Source organism: Girardinichthys multiradiatus, chromosome 6 (assembly GCF_021462225.1).
Source record: "Girardinichthys multiradiatus isolate DD_20200921_A chromosome 6, DD_fGirMul_XY1, whole genome shotgun sequence".
Taxonomy (NCBI): Eukaryota; Metazoa; Chordata; class Actinopteri; order Cyprinodontiformes; family Goodeidae; genus Girardinichthys; species Girardinichthys multiradiatus.
In genome coordinates this window covers 9,322,882-9,342,719 of record NC_061799.1, presented here as the reverse complement: position 1 = coordinate 9,342,719, position 19,838 = coordinate 9,322,882, and the positions used below count along the sequence as shown (strand labels likewise).

General features: G+C 41.3%; 1 protein-coding gene across 3 annotated transcripts; it reads left to right on the top strand.

Annotated features, from left to right (window-relative positions):
• The first annotated feature begins 4 nt into the window (after nt 1-4).
• On the top strand, nt 5-18,638 carry gpbp1l1 (GC-rich promoter binding protein 1-like 1). 3 transcript variants are annotated; one of them, XM_047367404.1, is made up of 12 exons: nt 5-22; nt 3,428-4,725; nt 5,171-5,285; nt 10,664-10,793; nt 11,803-12,125; nt 12,320-12,395; nt 12,491-12,687; nt 14,724-14,867; nt 16,375-16,560; nt 17,655-17,779; nt 17,864-17,966; nt 18,052-18,638. In XM_047367404.1, the coding sequence occupies exons 3-12, from the start codon at nt 5,226-5,228 to the stop codon at nt 18,220-18,222; spliced, it is 1,515 nt and encodes a 504-aa protein (XP_047223360.1). In that variant the 5' UTR covers nt 5-22; nt 3,428-4,725; nt 5,171-5,225; the 3' UTR covers nt 18,223-18,638. The 3 variants fall into 3 exon arrangements, with proteins under 3 accessions (XP_047223360.1, XP_047223359.1, XP_047223361.1); XM_047367403.1 differs by lacking the exon at nt 5-22 and adding an exon at nt 222-403; XM_047367405.1 differs by lacking the exon at nt 5-22 and adding an exon at nt 224-403 and having other exon boundaries at nt 16,375-16,530.
• The last annotated feature ends 1,200 nt before the right edge of the window (nt 18,639-19,838 follow it).

Below are 19,838 nucleotides of genomic sequence, written 5' to 3'. Positions count from 1 at the left end.
TTCAAAGCTGCACATTTCCACTGTACGTATTATCATCTCTCTGCTTTTTTAATGCTTGAAGCACCACAACTATTAGTTTGCAGATGTAATCACACTTTTGTTCTGATATCTAAGTATGAATGCATTTGTAAAAATTACGCTATTCAGAAAGTTCCGCTAATAAGCCATTTAAAACTTCCCTGTGTTGCATCATGACGAGTGTTCTTGAATGCAACACATTTGAGGCTGTTCGAATCCCCCAGTGCCAGCGCCAGTCGTAAGCGCACCTAAAACCCAAACAAACGTAGACAGCCTGATTTTCGAAGAAGTTTGCAAATACAGAAATAAGTAGTGGTTGTTGTGCTAACAGGGCTCCTGTGTATGCGAGTCCCTCTCTACTTGAGAATATCTTGCTCCTGAGAAGGTAGGTGCTATCGTCATAAAACACTGCAAGTTAGCTCGCTAGCACTTAGCAAGCTGATAAATGTGTGGTGCTGCTGCTAAGGTAGCCATTTTGAAACTGTGTTGTTCCAGCCAAGCCAGATCTGTTTACCTCTTTTGTATGTCCGTGACAGTTGCCGAAACTGGTCGATTTATGCATTTTGGCCATAGTAAATACTTTTTAACTCGACTAAGCCGGCTAACCCCCCGCACTTATGCTAAATACTTCATTGTTTTCACGGGCGACTAAACAAGCTAGTTAATGTCAGCTCTTTGCTAACAATTGCTATGCTAACGTGAACCTTAGTTTTGTAGACAGTTTGCTAGCTGCGGAGATGGGGCATATATGACGGCATTTTATGCTGGTGGTTATTATTAAGCGAGTTAAGTGACACAGCGTAATAGTAAGCCCCCAGAAATATGTCAGAACACTTTAAATCATTTAATTTAGCCAGCTAGCTCGGAGAAACGTGCGCGTAACTGTTGAATTGGGTTGCTGCAGCTCTGTAGGCACATTGGGTTTGTTTACGATGAGGTGATGTTAGCCAAACAAATTTTCTAACTTATTTGCATTAGTATGGAATGTATGCATATGCGCATTGACTGATAATAAATCAAATGTTTGTGTTGCAAAGTGGTGTCCGTCTCTCCGCGGCCAACTCATTGATGATGAGCTCTTACGTAATAGTTTAGTGAGGATACGTTAACCAGTCCAGGCTCTCCGGGCGCATGAAGCTCGCAGTGGACAAGGCACCAAGATAACTTAAATAAATGTAAAATTACGCAGTCAGTTTATTCCCATTCAAACTTCCCGAATGATAGCAGAAGCCTGTAAAAATCTGTGTTTTCAGTAAATGTGTCATACTGTTTTCTTCGCCCAGCAGGGCACTCCTCCATGCAGTTATTTCCTATAGTGATTTATCTGAACCATTTAAGGTATTGTTTCGTGGCTTTTTTTAAGCAAGAATTTTGAGCACAGATTTCTCCCGCCCACACGGGACTGATATTTATACATACACACTGACTAATATTTGGTTTAGTGTCCTTTAGCATGTTGCACTTCAATCACACAATTGTTGTCACCATCAGCAAGCATCAAATGGACTTTTGACCTCTCTTCTTGGCAGAGTTCCTTTAAACTGGTTTGGTTTTCTTGCACCAACCATAGTCCATACATTTTTAAGAGCTGGGGGTGATTCCAGATGTTTTTTGTTAGCCTGCTCTACCCATTCCAAAACCACTTGGATGTGTGTTTGAGGATCATTGGCCTGCTGGAGCACTAAATTGTGTCCAAGTTCATGTAGCTGTTGTTTTTCTAGCCACTTTTTGCTATGAACCAGTACCACTGGCATCAAACAAGCCCCACAGCATTATGCTGCCACAACCATGCTTAAAAGATGGTGCTTAAGTTTGAAAGCCTCATCTTGACTTTTCTTTTAAATTTTTATACTGTTTCTCATCGTGACCAAATAATTAAATTCTTTCTAGTTTTACCATAAGACTATTCTCCAGGAGGAATCAGGCCTGTCCATGTGTTAAGTTTCAGTCGAAGTTTAAGGTGTTAGTTTTGGGGCAGACAGTTCTCATTCAGTCCATGGCGGTGTAAGCCTGGCTGCACTATGGACAGTACCACAGGTGTTCTGACGATTCATGGCGGGCATGAACCTTAGCAGTTTCTGGCTTTTTCTTGGAAATCCTAACCCATTTCCTTTGATCTAAGGGTTGACAATTTGTGTCTTCTTCTCAGAACTTGGAAAAGTCTTGGGATAGGGCCGCTTTAGAAGCGGTTCACAAAACATTCCTAGTTTATATAATCTACAGTTCTCCATCTTAGATCTTCGCTGAGTTCCTTGCAATATAGCATTGTTCCAGGTATTTGTCAACCCCATAATGGCAGTCAGAACCATCCTTTTTATGCTTGCAAAGAGAAATTACCAGCTACACTCAGTTGAGTTCTCTAAAAGGAAGTCAGTAGACCTTGGCCTTGTCTATTTAAGACGTTCCAGACCTTCAGCCCCTGTTATCTAAAGATTTTTGTGTAAATATGGATAACTTTTAGCTGGTCTGTAGGATTTATGAATTGGAGAAACTCAACCAAAATGTAAACGTACAGCCGATTCTTGTTTTTTTTGTTTTTATCATTGAACTTCTATATTATATATTTATTGCACCCTACAAAAAGAAGTTTAAACAGACCATTAAATGCTCAGATTTATCATGACATTCATGCCTGTGAGGATTGTATGTGCATTTCCGACTGCAACTGCATATGCTGATGTGTTTCACTGATATATAAGTAATTGCTCAAATGTTCCATAGTTGCATTCAAAGTTTTCCGATTTACATAAACAGCTGTGATAAACCCTCAGAGTAAAACCATTCAACACAAAATATCACATATTTGACAATGTTGAATCTCCTAAATTCCACTAATCAGGATTAGTTAGTGCAGTAGGTTTATTTTAAAATAAAATCATAAAGGTTATTCTAGGTATTATTGAAAGATGTACCAGTCAGTCAGCAGGAGATCGGAATAAGCTCACGTTCTCTTGATCACATCTGATCGGTGATCTGCAGGTCAGATGATTCTTATTCAGATGATCCTTATTAGTTACATGCAGCCAGACTAAAGACTCACACTGTTTGTGGTGTATAAATGTATCAATCAATAGCATGTACTTGGGTGCACGTTTTTGTGTTTATTTTAAATCAAATGAAGATCAAGGACATAAGCTTTAATGCATGAAGCGGGATAATCTTATTTCTTCATTGTCTGGTGGAGTCAAACCTACTGGCTGAATCAAAGAACCTGTAGCTCATGTTTTCCTGTTTTATGTGTTTATAGTCAGTTGGACAAACAAATCTAAATCAGTCAAAACCAAATCAGAATTGGCGAATCTCAAAGGCAGCTGAAAATTGGATCAGCCAGATTGGTGCAGCTCTAATATTAGTAGTTTTAAACATCTGTTAATCTCATTAAGTAAGATGGGTTTGTTCTGTCTTTCAGATCCAGTCTGTTCCTGTGAGCAGTCGTCAGGACCAGGGAAACTTTCATTGAAACATCGTGTGGGGGAGATCCATATTTAAAGAAGGAAAGACGCACGTTATCAACATTGGATACATGCTGTGTTTTAGCACCGTCTTTTACTTAACCGAGAGAGAAGCTGCTCAAGCTACTGTCAAGCTTTGTTTTTGGACAAGTTATTGCTAAATGACGCTCATGAAGACCCTTTGACATTGCATGTCTATGAAATCAGCTAGAAATCCTCTGTGTCCTCCAGTCAGAAAACTGCAGCTAATTAAATGGGCATCTTCCAGATGTGATTATATGAATTACAAAGATAAAACTGGCGTTATAATGTATCACTTGGCGACATCTCAAATTCACTAACCTGAACTGAAAATTACAGCGATGTAACTTTGAGCTTTACCTCTTTCCTTGTCATGTGACTTTGAACGTTGCTAAATCTTTTCTTCAAACTAAGACAGTCTTCTCACCAGTTTAATGAGGTGAACAGTGGCTTTAAGTGACCTCCATTGCCAGTAAGGGACTGTCTCTGAATCCATTTTTCTTAGTTGCATGCCTAGGTAGATTTTAAAATGATTCGGTGAAAGGCTTATCGCCTCTGTAGCGTACTGGCACACAGTGTGGCAGGACATCCCTGTCTCTCTTCCTCTGTCTGGTGTCAAAGTGGGACTGCTTCACAACTGTTGTCCATGTTTGAGAACACACAGTTTCCACAGACTCTTTCCTTACGCTCAGAATAAGACTGACTAGCTTTTCATCACTTTTGGGACAAATCACTTCTCGCATCGAATCATTTTGCCAATCAGTTTGAAGCCCAATCAAGTTTGGAGTGTTTCTCATGAGAATAGGAGCAGGTGCTTCCAAAGCTTTGAAGAAATCAGCTTGTCAGCTAAAAACAAGTTACTGTTACTGAACCCAACAGCTTTCATCAAAGAGTGCAGAAGAAGTGGTTCAATATAGAAAACCTGTTTCTCATAGACTTCCCTGCTTCCGCTACAAAGATCCAGCACACCGCTTGGCTAGTTTTCTGGATCAGCGTTCCAGATCATTCCAGCAGCCCTTTTGAATCCTCTCTAGCCGTTTCATCCTGGACGAAGGGATCCACGTCTGGAGAAAGGGACTGCGTTGTCCTGGTCGAGGTGGAGTGGGGGTTTTCTTTGTACCGCTTCCCATCTGTCAGTGCACGCTGTCTGTGATCAGTGCCAACAGGCCTGAAGGAACCGAGCCCAGCCAGAGAGAGAGAGGAGGCAGAGGACTTCAGAGCAACAGACTCTGGGGTAATTTCTAAGTTTCACCTCACTCATCTATCTAGCTCACAGATGCATGGCTCTACTCTGCAGCAGTTAAATGAACTATAGTCATTTTGCAACATTTATTGGATAGAGATGTTGGTTTTTGTTTCCTCATCCATTCACAGTGAAATGACCTATTTAACAAATGAAACCATTTAAAATGTGTTACACAAGTATCTTTGGTGAAAAATAATAGAGCTCAATTAGGACAGAGTGATTTCAGCCAAGCTGTCAGATAATTGTCAGCTTCACAGGCGCAGCAGCAGCGTATTGAGCTTTGTTGTTTTCTACCAAGAATAGTTTCCCTTTTTCTGACATTTATGCCGATAATTTATTGATCTAAGACAAAATTACTTAAAGGGTCATTGAACCATCATAGTATTTGTATAAAACATACATCTGAATTTAATCCCTGAAATGGTTTTATTAGATCCTGGCCATGAGGTTTGATGCCTCCATCCACTGACCGGAAACACTGGACCTAAATGGCGCAGCATGACTTTGTCCCTGCCTGGCTTAACTTCTCCACACCCCAGCCTGCCAAGGTAGAGAAATATATATATGTGTGTGTGATGATTCTACAGATTGTGCAGGTATGTCAGAGTGTGTGTGAGCTGTCCAAGTGTCGGAACGTGTATTTGTTTTGCACTCTCAGTTCCAACACTCTGGCCTGAATATATCTTGGGATCTGTGTCTGTATTGAGCGATGAATTGCCCTCGGGGACAATGACTGCAGTCGCAGCGTGGTTTAGCAGAGGGTCAACAAGACTTTTAGTACCTTAATAAGGGAAACATCTATAACAATCAAATGTTCCACACTGAGGATCTTATCAGACCAAGGACCATCTGGACTGGCTAGTTCTGACTTGGGAGCAGTTTCATAGATGTCTTGTCTTTTGCACAGGTCTGTAAACTGTGGCTCTTTGGACCCCCTACAGTGATTTAAAAAATTTGGCCGGAATCTTAGAGACATAATCGGAGTGTTTGTATGTAAAAGGACCAAGAAAAGCTAGTTGTAGCATTTCTTTGTTTTTTCATGGAGTATCTTCACAGAATCTCCACAATAGAATGACTAATGATAAAAACATTTGTTTGTAATTGGTCTGCAAACATTTTTGCATATTCTATTAATGTTCTTCTCCTGTTTTAAAGGTCAAATGCTTTCCTTGAGCTCACCACACTCTGTGCAATTTCCAAAATCGTGCAGCACTTGAATACTGAGACTAACATATGTCACACAGCACAGTGGAAAATGCTGACCTGCAGCACTTGTTGCTACAGCAAAATCACATTGGAGTGATCTGATAGACAGATCAGTCCAACAATAAACAGACAGCAGCATATGGGTTGGACCATGGAAAGAGGGAAAGGACACGGTGGCCATTCAGAGGTTACATGGCTGTTTTCCCATCACAGGCTTTGTAAAGCTCTGACCTGCTGTTACCAATTTTAGCCAGTTCCAACTGTAAGAACTATAAATAAATACTTTTCTCCCTTTTTTTAGGATAAATCCATCTTCACGATAAGAATTGTATAGTAAAAACAATTAAATGGTTTTCTAAAACAGCCCAAAGTTACAGGACCGTGTGTCTCTACAAATGCTGTCCAGTAAAATCCTTCAAGCTTTCAGACAGAACTATCTATAAAATAAACCCGACTAAAACCAGTTCCAGCAAATCCCATTTACTCCCCTTCATTACATTATAGCTCCCACGCTTTCTTTTTTTTGTTTTGCACACGTCAACATTTAGAAGTGCACTGTTTCAGAAGATAACATGGTAAAAGACTCAGATTTACTGTAATGTTCATTCATTCAGTTATTGTACCTATAAAGCAGCCTTTAGAAGCCTTTCTGTTGTAAACAACCAATAATTTGAGGTGTTCTTATGTGTGTGACAGAGAGCAGTCTGTGATGCACAGCTCTGCAGTTAAACACCATTTTGTCATTATTTAAAACATTCTGTTGCCATTTTTAACTGTCTTTATTATCTTATATTAGGAGATACCATGGTTAGCATTGCTAGCTGTGTTTTCTCTGCAGTTTCTGGATCCTTTCCTTAAATATGGTATTTCTGAAAAAACTTCCTATGTTTGTTATTCCAGAATTTTCCCCAACTCAGAATTGAAACTTCAGAACGAAGCAGTTTTCTTTTATCTGCCATTGAGACAATGGACGGCCGACATGCTTCTGAAAATACAGCTTCCTTTTCAGTAGCTTCCTTTTGTGTCATCATTTTCAAATAGCTAAATACTGAAAATGGCCGACTCTTGAGTCTTCTTTCGACAGTAACAGCTGTTACTCTATGCTAGAGAAATATCCAGCGCTTCTCTGACTTCTCATTAAAATGACCTGAAACTGTAAGACCAATATGATTCTAAATATTAGTAGTTTTGAAACTGGAGCCTCTCCGTAACTTGATACTGGTAGCCAATAATCACCATCTAACGTCTGAAGGTTGATTTAGTCAGAGATGAGATATTGATTGAAAGCTTACAGGCCTGCTGTGTTTGTGCAGGGGACGTATTGCAATGTTTCTTTGTTGTTCCTGAACACTCAGACGTGTGCTTGTAGCTAGGGCTGAAACTATTAATCGGATTAATTGGGATTAATTGGTATAATCGTCAACTAATTTAGTAATCGAATAATCATACAGACTCTGAAACATGCTAGTTGCTAAAGGAACAACCCACTTAGAGCATTAATTAGGACGAAACTGTACCAAAAAATTTACATTTTGCACTTAAAATGAAAAACCTTCCATCTTTCTATCCAGATATCTTCAAATGGCATAGTTTTATCTTATCTGGTTCAAATACTGTAAAAAATGTCCAATTAAGCAACTTTTGCTATGTGATTATTAATCAATTAATTGAAAAAAATGGCAGACAGATTAAATAATTAGCAAAAGAATCGTCAGTTGCAGCCCCACTTTAGCACAAACAAATGGAAAGTGGGTGTTTCTTGGATATCAGCCATGATGATCCCTCGTTGGTGCCTTGCTTTCTACTGTCAGTGGTCTGCTCTGATTCTGGTCGGTGAGGAATCATGTATCCCACCTTCTCTCCTGCGGGAGTTGTTGTTTTTAAGACAGTGTATTTTACATTTAGTTTGTGCAGATCCCTTTTCCTCTTCAAAAAATTAACAGGGCACTGACCCAAAATACTTGAGCAATATTCTTAATGTGTGGAACTTGTAATGCCAACAAATCTGTCCAGACTGGCCGTCCCCCTCCTAAACAGTAAGTGTCCCCACAGTCTAAATGATGCCACTACACTGCAGAATGGCATTAGAGGAAGTCAAACAGCATCATAGGATTCCTGAGTTTGGGAACAGCAAAGAAACTTTAAACCATAGTTTAAGGACAGGATTTCAAGCAATAACATGACTATTTTATATTCCTTGTGATTCAGCACTGCATCGTCTCCCAGACCATATTGGTTTAGTTCATAGGTTTTATTTTTTGTGTTTTTTATGTGTTGTAGGCATTTTCATTAAACAGTGTTTCTCGTGGAAACAGTCCTTTTGCCCTGAAGTTGAAAACAGAAGAAATTCAGGTTTTAATCTTGATTTGGTGCAAAGATTCATGTTTAAACTGGACTTCAGAACCGAAGGCAAGTTTGTTTTCCTGCAGTCTGTTGGCACTCTGTGCTTGTCTCTCTTACTCTGCACTTAAGGTTGCCAAATGAAGAAATAGTGTTCATTTTAACCTTTTGTTCTTGTGTATGAATGTTGGATGTCCATGTGGCTAATATGAAATGTAGGCTGTAAGAAAGATCATGTACACCTTCAGGCTAGTTAAAGTCTGATGGGCAGACGAGAACTTTAGGATTGTCTGAGAACACATCATGTCACACAGGACTACGTCTAGTGACTTGGAACTGTGGGTTTTATAAACGTATAAACAGGTTGTCAGAGGGATCACTCCTGACTCCGCATCCTAGATGTATGCTAGAGGAAAATTTAAAGTTATGGAAATGTAATTTCGGTGTTTGCCCCACTCTGGGATGGACAGTAGGGATGGCAGGGACAGAAATACAGTTTCATCAAATAAAGAAATAGCTGTCAGTACGCAGAATTTATTAAAACTAGTAAAAGTCATCCAGCAGAGCAGACCAAAGCTAACTTGAGCGCAGGAGTGTAAATACTCAGTTGCATTCTGATTAAAACTAGTTGCTTTTTTTGATGTTTGGTTGCCACAGTTGTTGTTTTCTGAAACTGTCTGTTTATGCATTAAGGCCTCAAACTCAGGAAAAGCATGGGACACTATATTAGGTTTACAGGTAGATGAATTTACTGTGATTTGCAGAAGTATTCAAACCCCTCCAAAATGTATTCCCCCGTTGACATGTTACAAACTCAAGAGTAAGATTGGATGTGAACAACACAAAATAGTGCAACACTGCAAGGTGGAAGAACATTGATATAAGTCAGAAAAGTGTTGCTTGCATTCAGTCCCGTTACTCTGATACATCTTAATAATGCAAACGGAGCACAAAGTGATCTGGTCAAACGTGGCCAGGAGGTAACTTTTATTTTGAGGCTGAACAACCCAGTGAATAACATCAATCTTGGCAAAATTGGTTTCACAAAGAACTGCTTGGGTTCAGTGTTTGGTTGGATATCATATTTCAAGGTCCATGCATTCACACTCCTGATGTTCTCTAAGAGCCTTTACTGCACATCATATGTGTTGTTTTCAGAGGCTGAGATGCTAAGCTTTACAAAATAGGGACATTGTAAGGATGAGCAAACAGGAAAACGCTCAGAAAAATGTAGGTTAATTGTAGTCAGTAATATCATAAAACAATTCAGCAGTGAACACTTAACATCCAGCCAGAACTGAAATGAAAGTGTTTAAATCAAAGTATATTCATGTGTTACAGTGGCTCAGTCGAAGTCCAGACAGAAATCCAATGGGGAATCTGTGGCAAGACTTGAAAATGTATTGTTGACACACAGTCTCCATCCAGTTTGTCTGAGATTGAGATGCTTGCAAAGACTAATCTGCAAAAACGTTCAGTCGGATGGAAAAAACTGGTAGTAATGTATACCTAGAAGACGTTCAGATGTTTTTGTAGCAAAAGCTGGTTCTGCTAACTACTGACTGCAGGGGGCTGAAAACAAATACACCCCACACTTTTCAGATTGTTTGTAAGAAAATAAAAACAATTGTAAAGCGTGTATATTTTTTTCCCACTCTACAGTTATGCACTGCTTTGTGTTGATCTATCACTGACAATCCTAATAAAACATATTGGAGTATGGTTGTAATTTGTGAAAAGGTTCCGAGGATATTCTAGAGGCGGTAAAACCAGTTCTCCGGCTGGAGTACCGTGTGATCGTAGTTCCTAAAGCTCAAACGTTCAGCGTAATATTAGAAGCAGAAACCGTCTCCTTGTTACTAGACCTGACCTCTGTGTCGTTGGTTCCAACTGTCTAAATTCACCTAACAACCTGAAACCACAATTTACTCCCTGGACAAAGGTGGCTTTTGTTTTAGAAGGGATCAGAGTTTGTCTCACTATTACTAGAGGGATGGGCTGAAGAACGTTATCTAATTTGACCTTTGAACTGTATCGTTCAGCTGGAGCGGAGTCGTTGCACTCACAAACTCAGCATACTGTGAAAATGTGGTGGACTTTTAGTTGTTTAATTTCCTGCTCTAAATTAGATCCATGTAGTTATTCTTTAACTTAGGTTGTTTAGAAAGGAGACCAACTGGAGTTTACAGATGGATTATAAACTTAACAGTCCTGACTTGTGGACGGGAATAAAGCTGCGACCAACTGAACATAGATACATTTCTCTAAGTCTTTCAGCTCCACGTTTCATGTTATCCTGAGCAACAGGGACGTGTATAATGTTCCACCTTTGTTGCATTATGTTTCCTGTTTGACTGGTGTTATTTCTGCCCTCCTTCAGTCCCCTGCTGCCAACCTTGACAAGCAAGGTGAGCCTCACCACCACAGAGACGCCAGACCCGCTGTGAGCCGCCGCCGCCACAACTCCTCTGATGGTTTCTTCAACAATGGCTCCCTGCGTGCGCCAGCAGGTAACCTTGTTTCTACAGTGTCTTACTGCAGTGATTTTAGGAGAACGTTCCTTAGGAAGAGGTTGAGCGGAGCGCTCCTAGAACTTGTGCTGATTTTAAAAACATTATTGGACGCAAAGAATGAATCCAGCTCTGACTGCTCAGTTAAACAGCTAAAGGAAAATCACCCACATTCACTTGCATCTGTTATTCCTGTGGTGCCTTGTAAAGGTCTTACTGCTTTAAACATCTTGACGTTTTGTCACCTAACAACCTCAATATTTGGATGCTATGTGATGGTTTAGTTCAGCATAGCACATAAATTCAACATGGAGTGAACAAAATGAACAAAAATTTCTAAAGTTGGATGGGCATTTGTTTTCACTTTGTAGAACCAGCGTTTGCTGTAGTTACAGCTGCAGGTGTTTTGGGGTATGTCTATATCAGCTTAGCACATCTGTAGGCTAAAACCTTGGCTCATTCTTCCTGGAAAAGTACCTCAATCCCAGACCGGATGGAGAGCGTCTACCTTCAGCTGTGTGTTTAAGGTTGTCCTGCTGGAAGGTGAACCTCCACCCCAGTCTCAATTTCGCTTGATGGTTAGCTCCACCCGTCTTCCCATCAACTCTATCCCTGCCAAAGGAAAACCTCCCACACCATGATGCTGCTATTCCCATGTTTTACGGTGGGGATAGTGTGTGTCAGACAACTTTCTGACTAGCCTGCTGTGCTCCTTCATCTTCATGATCCTGTTTGTTCTCTAATGTTCTCTAACAGACCTCTGAGGCATTCACAGAACAGTTAGACTTCCATTAAGTCACACACAGACGGACTTTATTTAATAATAATGTGACTTCTGACGGCAATTGGATATTTATAGAGCTATCAGAAGAAAGGGTGAATTAAAAATGCGCGCCACACTTTTCAGATTTTCATTTGTAAAACCACGTAACCCTTACCTTCTACTTTACAATTATGTACTACTTTGTCAGTTTATTGGCATTGCAATTTTCCTATGTATATCCTGTAGGTGACGGATGGCAGCAGCCCTCGCTGCTACTGAGGCATGACTCAGTGGACTCGGGGGTGGCCAAGGGAGGGCACGGCGGACTGGCAGGGGGCTCTTGTTGGAAGGAAACGCCCAACTGGCATGGAGCTCCCCGGGGTGCTCAGGATAGCCACCACCACCAGGGACGCCATTCCAAACAAAGAGGAGGAGGTGACAGGGACAGGCAGGGGGGGCACAGGCAGCGCAACGGTAACTTTCAGCCCCGCAAGGGAACCTCGTACCAGGACAAGTTTCCCAACGAGGAACGCAAAGACGACAAGCTGAATTTTGTAGAAGAGGACTTTGTGAGTACACAAAACTGATTGGCTAGAAAGTTTTATTTATATTTTTTAAATGAACACATTTTTGTTTGTAATACTAACAGTATATGATAGGTGGTTAACAACAGACTAATGTTGGACATTTTCTCTACTTGAATGCTAACTTAAATTGATTACGTTTTTTGTGTCCAGTGTAAATTGCCTTTTTTTCTTTGCAGCCCTCCCTTAACCCTGAAACAACTGGAAAGCCTGCCTCTCAGATACGAGCAGTTGCTCCTCATGCTGGGGTTTGGGGTAGGACCATCTAGTCAAGACAGATCCTTTCTTGATGGTTAAAGGTTTATGCCCTCTTTACCTTTTAACATTTAATTGTCCTGCATGTGCTCCAGAAAACCCTCCTGTTGGCAAACAGATGGTGTCCAAAATGCTGGTCATCAAGAAGGTTTCCAAGGAAGACACTGGCACAGCATTCTCTGCAGGGTTTGCCACTGCTGGCACCTTGCCCACCAACGGCAGCAAAGCTCCCCTCACAGGTTCCAGCGTCTACAAGAACCTGGTCCCAAAGCCTGCTGTGGCCCCTACCAAGGTACGAATGGCAGTGAGGTGTCAAATTTACTTGCCGTTCGAGGCACTTGGGGTCCAAGGGTATACATCCTGCTTGTTTGACGTTTCTGATTCGTATGGCCCTTTTCCACTGATCCCTACTCAGTGCAGTTTGGTTCAGCTCTACTTGCGTTGTAGGCTTTTCCATTACTAAAGGTTATGTAGAACCTATTTTTAGTACCTGCTTGGGTGCGGTTCCAAGCGAGCCGAGTTGACGTCAGAGTGACTGTCGGTCCCTGATTGGGTAGGGGACGGCGACAATAGTCAGAGCATATTTCAATAATGAATATCTTCATCTGTGAAATGCTTGTACGCTGGACCTCTGGTGTAAGCTTACACTCACTTATCCTCTAGCTTATAGCCTTCAGTTTGATACCGCTCCATGGCTTCCATATCTCTCCTGCACTTATCCACAGTGCTTTGGGTCTCGCTGCCAAGAACCTTCAGAGCTTTATTAAAGCATTTTTTAAAGAGGCATTTTCTCCATTCTAGAACAAAATAGGCTAATACATACAGGGGTTGGACAATGAAACTGAAACACCTGTCATTTTAGTGTGGGAGGTTTCATGGCTAAATTGGACCAACCTGGTAGCCAGTCTTCATTGGCTGCACATTGCACCAGTAAGAGCAGAGTGTGAAGGTTCAATTAGCAGGGTAAGAGCACAGTTTTGCTCTAATATTGAAATGCTCACAACATTATGGGTGACATACCAGAGTTCAAAAGAGGACAAATTGTTGGTGCACGTCTTGCTGGTGCATCTGTGACCAAGACATCAAGTCTTTGTGATGTATCAAGAGCCACGATATCCAGGGTAATGTCAGCATACCACCAAGAAGGACAAACCACATCCAACAGGATTAACTGTGGACGCAAGAGGAAGCTGTCTGAAAGGGATGTTCGGGTGCTAACCCGGATTGTATCCAAAAAACATAAAACCACGGCTGCCCAAATCACGGCAGAATTAAATGTGCACCTCAACTCTCCTGTTTCCACCAGAACTGTCCGTCCGGAGCTCCACAGGGTCAATATACACGGCCGGGCTGCTATAGCCAAACCTTTGGTCACTCATGCCAATGCCAAACGTCGGTTTCAATGGTGCAAGGAGCGCAAATCTTGGGCTGTGGACAATGTGAAACATGTATTGTTCTCTGATGAGTCCACCTTTACTTTTTTCCACACATCTGGGAGAGTTACGGTGTGGAGAAGCCCCAAAGAAGCGTACCACCCAGACTGTTGCATGGTCAGAGTGAAGCATGGGGGTAGATCAGTGATGGTTTGGGATGCCATATCATGGCATTACTTTGGCCCAATACTTGTGCTAGATGGGTGCATCACTGCCAAGGACTACCGAACCATTCTTGAGGACCATGTGCATCCAATGGTCCAAACATTGTATCCTGAAGGCGGTGCCGTGTATCAGGATGACAATGCACCAATACACACAGCAAGACTGGTGAAAGATTGGTTTGATGAACATGAAAGTGAAGTTGAACATCTCCCATGTCCTGCACAGTTACCAGATCTAAATATTATTGAGCCACTTTGGGGTGTTTTGGAGGAGCGAGTCAGGAAACGTTTTCCTCCACCAGTATCACGTAGTGACCTGGACACTATCCTGCAAGAAGAATGGCTTAAAATCCCTCTGACCACTGTGCAGGACTTGTATATGTCATTCCCAAGACGAATTGACGCTGTATTGGCCGCAAAAGGAGGCCCTACACCATACTAATAAATTATTGTGGTCTAAAACCAGGTGTTTCAGTTTCATTGTCCAACCCCTGTATAAGGCACTTTGTAAAGTACCTTGACACGTCATGTGTTGTGAATTGGCGCTATATATATAAACTAAATTGAATTAATAAATAATATATGGTGATGTCTGAAGCTATTAAAAATTGTGGTGAAGGGGAAAAAAATTTGTAACATTTTTATTAGACTTTTTATTTTTAAGGCGCTCCTAGCGTTAAAGGGCCTAAACACATTTGGACTGTTTCTGTAAACAAACTTATGTTTTCCAGAGCACCCAGTGGAAATCCGGTGGTAGAGAGATCACAAAGTCTGGCCTTCACATGCCAGGCCGGGATTCAGTCTTCACCAGCCCCGTCTCTGCAGCCAAACCCAGCACCCCAGTCAGCGCACCACAGCACAACACCCAGAAAGAGGTTAGAACTGAACAAAGGGCCCAATAAATGGCTTCATATCCATGGATGATAAACTACCTCCCCCTGATAGAAAGTTTTTCAAATTATGTTAGATTCTGGTAGAGTTGTCAAAAATGTATCAAAGATTCTCATTTGCTTTGAAATTGATATAAATGTCCCACTCCCCTTGTGGCAGCAGTGCTGCTCTCAGCCCCTCCCTGAGCTGCTGCTGGAGGTTTAAACTCTGCTAACATGCCGATTACATCCAGGCACAAAGCATATGCTAACCTCTTCAGCCGACAAGGAAAACGCAAAAGCATTGTTCAGAGGTACTTTCCCTGTGAGACAGACAGGAAAAATAAATGCAGAAGGATGCCACATGCTAGCTGTGGTCACGCTACAAGCTAACGCTACGACACTGATGTTTGGCAGCAACTTAAAACGATCAGTAAAGCTCCTGGATCTGCAGCAGTGAAGTAGTAAACCTCCCAGACAACATAAGCTATCAGTTTAAATATTAGCTTCACGGACAGCCCAATGACGGTGTTCTGTTGGTCTGAGGTCCTCCATCGAGATTTGCTTCCCAGGTGCTGAGTTCAAACTTCGCTACGCTGCATCTTTTTTTCCCCTCAACGTTATTAATGACAGCAAAACGGAACATGGTACACTTCATGTTGACAAGAACACAGAAAGGAGAACCGAGCAAATAAATGAAAATGATCGAGTTAAGGAAACCATGAAGACAAAATGCCGGGGGTTTCCCACTGTTCTGACACACAAAATTAAAGTGTATCAAAATGTTTGAAAAGAGGACAAGGTTTTAAGGCTTTTTTTACTCTTGCTGTCCATTAATGAGAAAATATGATGCTTTGTATACTAAAGTCATTTGAATGATCCGGTATTTGCCCCTAAGTAGTAACATTCATTTCTGTCAACATCAGTTAGACGGGTAAATGGAAGCACATAATGGCACACTAAAGATAAACCAACAATAATAAAATAATTACATGACTGACTCAAAGCCACATACTTTCATTAAGGATATTAACACTCAAGCGTTTTCTTGTCTATTAGTTTGCCAAACGAGGAAGTGACATTTAAATTATATTTTTCTAAATAAGGGCTGAATCGTTCCTAATTATTAGTTTAGCCCTAATAAAGTAAATATATGGTCATATTTTTTCTTGGAACTAAAAGAACCCCATGCCTTCAGAAAAATGTTAATACATTATTGAAAATGGTAGAATATTTTTCTTAGTATCGAATTTAAAATTTTAGTATCATGACAATCCCAGTTTCTGGCATCTTAAAGTGTTTCTATTAGATTGAATTTATGAATATTCATTTTATTCTGGCTAACTATATTTGAATTAAATTACAATGCTGAGCCCCAAAACAGAAATGACACATTGGGAATGTACTACTATTGATAACTGTTAAAGGAACTGGTTTATTTAATAATAACGGTTACAAATGTTGGGAGACATGTTTCATTTGAAGCATTCCTGCTTTGTCGTCATGCTTGCAGCAACCTTCCAGCACGACTCCTCCCATAGATATTGCTCCGTCGAGGCTGAAGCTGATGCGCCGTGGTCCGGACAGAAAGAGTGAGTTTCTGAGAACTCTGAAGGACGAGGGCACTGGAGAGCTGACGACGAGCAGCAGCCCAGGAACATCTGGAGAGGTGGGCTGCAGTAGGGGCCAAACCTATAAAGTACATACTTAATACATACTGAACTATTTGACATTCGATCATGTTACAACTACAATCTTCAGTGTACTTAATTAAGAATTTTATGTGTTGGGTCAGTAAAAGGTGAAGTCTAAGGTAACAAAAGTGTGGCGTGCATTTGTATTTAGCCCCAATACCCCCCAATAGGTTCTATTGCAAAAATCCTGAAAAAGTCCAGCTGTCTGTTCTGTGAAAGCCTCAGAGGTTTGTTGGAGAACATCTACACTGAAAGGCCAGGGTTAATCAAGAGAAGCAGCCATGAGGCCCATAGTACCACTGGAGGATTTCCAGAGATCCACATTTTTAGTGGGAAAATTTGGCCACAGGACACCTGGAAACTGGGTACTCCAGACATCGGGAAGAGTGGCAAGAAGAAAGCCATTGTTGAAACAAAGCCATAAGAAGTCCTGCTTGCAGCTCGCTACAAACCTTGTAGGGAACACGTACACAAGAAGGTGCTCTGGTCAGACCAAGATAGATGTTTTATGGTCTACACACAAAATGCTATGTGTGGTGGACAACTCACACCGCCCATCAGCCCGAACACACTGTCCCCGCAGTGAAACATGGTGGTGAAAGCATCATGCTGTGGGGCTGCTTCTCTTCAGTAGGGACAGGGAAGGTGGTCAGAGTTAATAAGAAGATGGGTGGAACTAAATTCAAGACAATCATGGAGGAAAACCTGTTTAAGGCTGCAAAAGAAATGCAAAGATTCCAGCTTCTAGATGTGCAACGCTGCTAGAGATCCTCCCCCTACAGACCTGCAGTAAAATAAAGGCAGCTGTAACTGCAGCAAAAAGTGGTTCAACAAATTATTTATTCAGGGGATTTTAATCCAAATGCACATGTGTAAAACATTTTTGAAAACCTTATATCCTTGTCCTTCCACCTGAAAATGATGCCCTACTTTGTGTTGTTCTGACACACAAAATCTAAATAAAACACACTGAGTTTTGCGGTTGTAAAGAGAAAAAAGTTCAAGGGGTATGCATCATTTTAAAAGGCACTATATGCTTATTTTTGGTCTCATGTTGACTATTTTTTGTTATGGTTTGTTCTGTGGTTTTTCTTCTCAGGGTGAGAGCAGCACCCCAGAGCCCAAAGCTTACAGCGAAGAAGTCTGCCACGAGAACGGCCTGTCCTACTCCCTCAGTGATTCAGACACAGAACACCTGTCCAGCTCCCTGGAGGCAGAGCACAGGTAAGATAACTGCTAACTAGATCTGTGGCGCACATATTTTGGGTGTATGAACAATGAACTAAGTAGAACATTGGGATCATGCAGGCTGCTGAAGGCCATGGGCTGGCAGGAGTACCCAGAAAATGATGACAACTTCCTGCCTTTGACAGAAGATGAGCTGAGAGAGTTTCAAACTAAAACCGAGCAGGTGAGGACTCACAGAAAAGGAAATAAGATCCAATATCGTTGTCCTTTTGTCATTGACTCGATAAACGTCCTTGTGTTTCTACCAGCTGAAAAAGAATGGCATGCAAAGGAATGGGGTTCTCCCAAGGACACGGGGCGTGACACTCCACTTCACCCCCTGGAGGAGTGTGGCGGAGACGCATGTCGAGGAGGGTTCCGAATCCGAAACCAGTAGCAGCAGCCAGACCTCCGATGACGACGACTGCATCAGATCCTAACATGGCTTTATGGAACAAAACATACAACAAAACAGCCAACACCACATCCCAACAAGCAACTCCCTCTTCCTGTCTCATCGTTCTTTTTAGAGCACCATTTTTGAATTTCTCAATTTACTTTGTTTTTTCGTCATTCTTGCACAAGGGAAAAACCAATCATATCCCAGTGAAGGGGGAGATTCCTGCTCTGCCAGACGTCTTTTTCCCTGCGTTTCCTCCTTCACTGCAGTCCTCGACCTCTGACCCTCACCCTCTTCCTTTTTCTTCCTCGCTTTGTTGAACTGAAGTGTTCATCGAGAAAAGAAGGGCAATGAATGCACACTTGATTCTGCTTTAAACAGACTAACTCATTTCATTGATGATGCTGATGACACATTAATAATGATATTAATAAAAATTGGTTCCTGACAAGCTGATATGTTTCACTATGAATCTAACTACTGTGGTGTTTCATCTCCAAGCTTCTTTACTTTGTCTAGACCAGCTGTAAAATATGAATTGGTGCATTTTTGTGAGTAAACAGGGTTCCATTTAGCACCGTGCAGAAAAATGAACACCTCACTTTATATGTTTTCCCTCTAGTACCTTTCTATAAAATAAAGTGCTCCAAGAGGACACTTGAGCTAATGTTTCCTATAGTTTGTACCCTGCAGAAAGGCAACTGAAATGTTCAGTCAAACAAAAACAAATGTGAAGTTTTTGATATTTTTGCCATTTTATCTAAAAGGAGGATTGGTTACCGGAGTGACCTCTATGCCTAGTTTTCTTTTTAACCTCCTGCTAGTTTTTGGGGTTACACAGGTTTTATGATTTAGCAATTGATTTAGAATACCTCCTGTCCTTCGGTCTCATTTTCTCATTATGCAAACTGGGCAAGTAATCCCAGCCCCTTTCTTCTACTCAGCCATACGCTTCACTGTATTTTCTTGCGCTTCTTCACACAAGGCAGCACATAATTATGAGGTTTAAGATGATAATACTTGATATTCAAATTTTTACAAACAATCTGGTCTGGTGTGCAGAAGTATTCAGCCCCCTCTACTCTGAATAAAATCCTGTATACTCCACTGCCTTCAGAAGTCACCTAATTAGTGAATTACGTCCACGTGTTTAGTTGAATCTGTGTGAATCCAGCTGTTCTTTTAGAGAACATTAGTGAACAATCCGCACCGTGAAGACCATGGAACACAGTAGACAGGTCAGGGGGGGGGGAACATGTGGAGATATTTAAAACAGGGTTAACCCAGCATTAAAAAAAATGGTATGAGTATAGCACGACTGCAAACCTACCATGACATTACCATCCACCTAAATTGACAGGCTGGGCATTAATCAGAGATGACCAATAGGCCCATGGTAAATGGAGGAGCTACAAAGAGCCACAGCTCAGGTGGGAAAATCTTTTAATAAGTCATGTTCTGGCATTTTGTAGAAGTATCAAGAAGAAAGTCATAAGAAGTCCTGATTAATGAATTACAGCGAGCCTTGTAGGTGAGACAGCACATGAAAGAAGGTGCTGTTAAACACTATGGGTCGGTTTCATAGACGAGGCTTGGAGTAACCCAGGAGGAGACCTAATCTGGAGTTGTTCAACTTGGGCATTGAAGCACCTTGCA

Excerpts from the sequence above, each read along its gene's own strand:
- gpbp1l1 (XM_047367404.1), top strand. The coding sequence starts at position 5,226 with ATGGCGCAGCATGACTTTGTCCCTGCCTGGCTTAACTTCTCCACACCC. Across the intron at positions 5,286-10,663 it reads CCACACCCCAGCCTGCCAAG|TCCCCTGCTGCCAACCTTGA; the intron begins GTAGAGAAATAT and ends GCCCTCCTTCAG. Across the intron at positions 12,396-12,490 it reads TCCTCATGCTGGGGTTTGGG|AAAACCCTCCTGTTGGCAAA; the intron begins GTAGGACCATCT and ends CATGTGCTCCAG.